The sequence below is a fragment of the Salvelinus namaycush genome, chromosome 5, assembly GCF_016432855.1.
Source record: "Salvelinus namaycush isolate Seneca chromosome 5, SaNama_1.0, whole genome shotgun sequence".
Classification (NCBI taxonomy): Eukaryota; Metazoa; Chordata; class Actinopteri; order Salmoniformes; family Salmonidae; genus Salvelinus; species Salvelinus namaycush.
In genome coordinates this window covers 8,724,154-8,727,580 of record NC_052311.1, presented here as the reverse complement: position 1 = coordinate 8,727,580, position 3,427 = coordinate 8,724,154, and the positions used below count along the sequence as shown (strand labels likewise).

The 3,427-nt window shown below is 43.5% G+C and overlaps 1 protein-coding gene across 1 annotated transcript; it reads left to right on the top strand.

The window, feature by feature from the left end:
- Positions 1-331: 331 nt before the first annotated feature.
- On the top strand, positions 332-2,175 carry med7 (mediator complex subunit 7). The gene is made up of 2 exons (XM_038992899.1): positions 332-464; positions 1,007-2,175. Exon 2 carries the CDS (start codon positions 1,016-1,018, stop codon positions 1,763-1,765), a length of 750 nt encoding a protein of 249 aa, XP_038848827.1. The 5' UTR covers positions 332-464; positions 1,007-1,015; the 3' UTR covers positions 1,766-2,175.
- Positions 2,176-3,427: the final 1,252 nt, after the last annotated feature.

Here is a 3,427-nt window from a genome sequence, read left to right as displayed (position 1 = left end):
TATCACTTAAATAAACAGCTGCATTGGACCATAAGACACTTTATGTTGGTGTTTCCTTTATTATGGCAGTTACCTGTATGATGACCATCACAATGAGACATTCATTTATGTCAGATTGAACATCGTACTTTCGACCTCTCTTACGCCACTTTTTTACAAACCTTTACATTGTACAAGTGTGTTGGATGAAACATTTAAAGAAACTTGCCAAAATACATCAAATGAAGCGGCCAGTCTGTGAAAACCAATCAAATCGTGCATTACTGACGAGAAACTGGCCAATCCGCACTGCCAACAAATCATGTCAAACAAAAATCCAACCAATGGGATGGGATGACAGGGGCATGAAAGTAAAACGAGAAGAGAAGTCGCGCAAACACATTTCTTGTGAAAAGCAATAAACGTTAGTTGTGGTGGCGAATTCAGTCTATATTAAATACAGTCATTGATGACGCGATAGAAAGGTATGTTTTGCCTTTGTCTCATTCCTTGTTGTGAAATTACTTCCAAGTCTGCCAAGCTCTCATGTTAGCTAGCTAACGTTAGCTCGCTAGATACTGAATCAACTGAAAATACTGTAGCTAGCTAGATTGTTCACAATCCGTTTGTAGGCTTGTAGCTAGCGCATTAGTCCCACTTGCTCAGCAGGTTAGCTTTAGACAACGTAGTCAAGCTGTCCTACGTAACGTTACACACTTCTAGCTACGCTAATTAGCTAGCCAGCTAGACGCGCATGCGTGACAAGGTGGGTATCTCACAAAGCTAGCAACTATTACCAGATTAATAGGGGAAACCCTATAAATTGTCCTAGTTATAAGTATCTTTGATAATACAGTCTATATAGAGAGGTAAACCATGCTCTTTGTAAATCAGCAGGATAATAGCCATCCGGTTCTTTCTCCAGCTTATTTGTGATCAATGACAAGACAACTAAAAAGGCAAAGTGGGATGATGAAGTAATGTGGGAGGCTATAATAAATATGTAATCTCATCTTCCTCTATCCAGGCCTCCACCATGGGTGAACCACAGCAGGTGAGTGCCCTACCTCCCCCTCCCATGCAGTACATCAAGGAGTACACGGACGAGAACATACGCAAGGGGCTCGCCCCCAAACCCCCTCCTCCCATCCGAGACACCTACATGATGTTCGGCAACCAGTTCCAGTGCGACGACCTGATCATCCGACCGCTGGAGAGCCAGGGCATTGAGCGGCTCCACCCCATGCAGTTCCACCACAAACGGGAGCTCAAGAAGCTCAACATGTCCATCCTGGTGAATTTCCTGGATCTCCTGGACATCCTGATCAAGAGCCCTGGCAGTATAAAGAGAGAGGAGAAGCTGGAGGACCTGAAGCTATTGTTTGTCCACATGCACCATCTGATCAATGAGTACCGTCCGCACCAGGCCAGAGAGACCTTGAGGGTGATGATGGAAGTGCAGAAGAGACAGCGCCTGGAGACTGCAGAGAGGTTCCAGAAACATCTGGAGAGGGTCATGGAGATGATCCAGGGGTGCCTGGCCTCCCTGCCCGATGACCTGCTCCAGACTGAGGGCTCGAGTGGGGCAGGGGATGGGGTGAGGGGTGGTGGAGCGTTGGGGTTGACCGCCAGGCTAAAGACTGAGCCCATGGAAGTGGAGGAGGCTGGGGCTAGCTGTATGGCTGTTGGGCCACAACAGGACAAAAGCATGGGTGGTGCTGCTAAGAAGGACAGAGTATGGGACAAGGATGCAGCAATGTGTAGTATTATCGACGAGATCGCCTGAGTTTTGTATTTAGGGCTGGGGTCTCTACAGAAGGCTGCAATGATGAAGAACGTTCAGATAGAAATGTGTTCTGTAAAACAGATTGTCTGTTGTGAATCGAGTCCTCTTCATTATATTTCTATATGTTCAGAATCAAAATGATTCACCATGCTGAATATAGGTTTCTCTTGTTTTGGTATGTTTGTTTCATTGCTATTATTGGTCTCTGTTTAATTGTGTTGTATGCTTAATCTAGTTCTGATCACATACGCTGTCAGCTGTTTTATAGTATTTTTCATGGACTATGAAGTGTCACGGACTATGAAAACACACCTTGAGTTCAGAATTTTTTTGGGCTATCATTAACGTTTGGATGCTCTTAAAATTCATAATTTGATAAAAGTTAATAAAGCAATTTCCAAGTCCTGTAACAATTGATTAATTATATTTTATATGATTCATTTTCACTATCATGGTTGACTGTTGAATTAGACAATTAGGCCTACCACCCTTTTCTCTGTTAATCTAAGAATGGTTGTATTATACCACTAGTGGGTCCTGCTGATTCCTTTCAGGTTGTCTTCAAACTGAGTCCTGGCTAGAAACCACTGTTTTCTACTTTCAATTATATTTCATACCTTAGATGAGTCCGTGTGTGAACGATCAAACTATCTATATGTTTAGCAGCTGATTCACTGCATTACACTATGTAGTCCAAGAATGCTGAAAAGATCTTCCACTATGATCAAACCTGAACTCTATTCACATGTCATAACCTAATGTGATTGAATGTCAGTGATGCAGCCACTGCAACAGTCTTTGTTAGACGGGAAGGGCTTAGTCTGTGAAGCTGTGTGTGTAGCAGCTTGCTATGTAAGCTTATATACTTGTAGCAATGTGAGCTAATGTCCCAGTCAGAGGCGCGCTACACTACCTCAGTCTCTGTCACTGTTTGGCTAGAGAGAGACAGAGAGGTTAGTGTGTAGTGACATACAGACACACTCCGGGATGAAGTTTCCCCTAGCCTAGTGAACAGCATGAGCTGGCACACACCCAAACATTTTAGTAGATGTTGCAGACTGACCCAGAGTAAACTGTATAGAAATAGTCTCACTATGGAAATGCTCCCAACAATTTAGTGGGTAAATCACCAACTTTTTGGCAACACAATGCCCTGTACCCTAAAGAAGGCACTGTTCCTGAAATGGGGATTTACCTATTCAGTTATTGGGATCATTTACATAGTGTGTGACTAGGTCTGTGCTATGTAACTACTAAAACATGCAGTAACGTGAGATTGCTCATTGGTGGTGACAGACAAAGAAATTGAAGCCTTATAGAACATGGGCTGAGCTAGTACTGCAGGCAAGCCTTTGTTGTGTAAGATAAGGTTTGAGTCAGAGGAGGCTGGTGGGATGAGATACAGGAGGACATGCTCACTGTAATAGCTGGAATGGAATGGAGTCAAACGTGGTTTCCATTTGTTTGATGTGTTTGATACCGTTCCATTGATTCCATTCCAGCCATTACAATGAGCCCGTCCTCCTATAGCTCCTCCCAACAGCCTCCACTGGTTTGAGTATGTAAGTACATTAGTCCCATAGACAGACAGGTACACTGAACCCCTAGGAGGATTCTAATTTCCTTATTACGGCATACATACAAGCATTGAATTGATGTGGA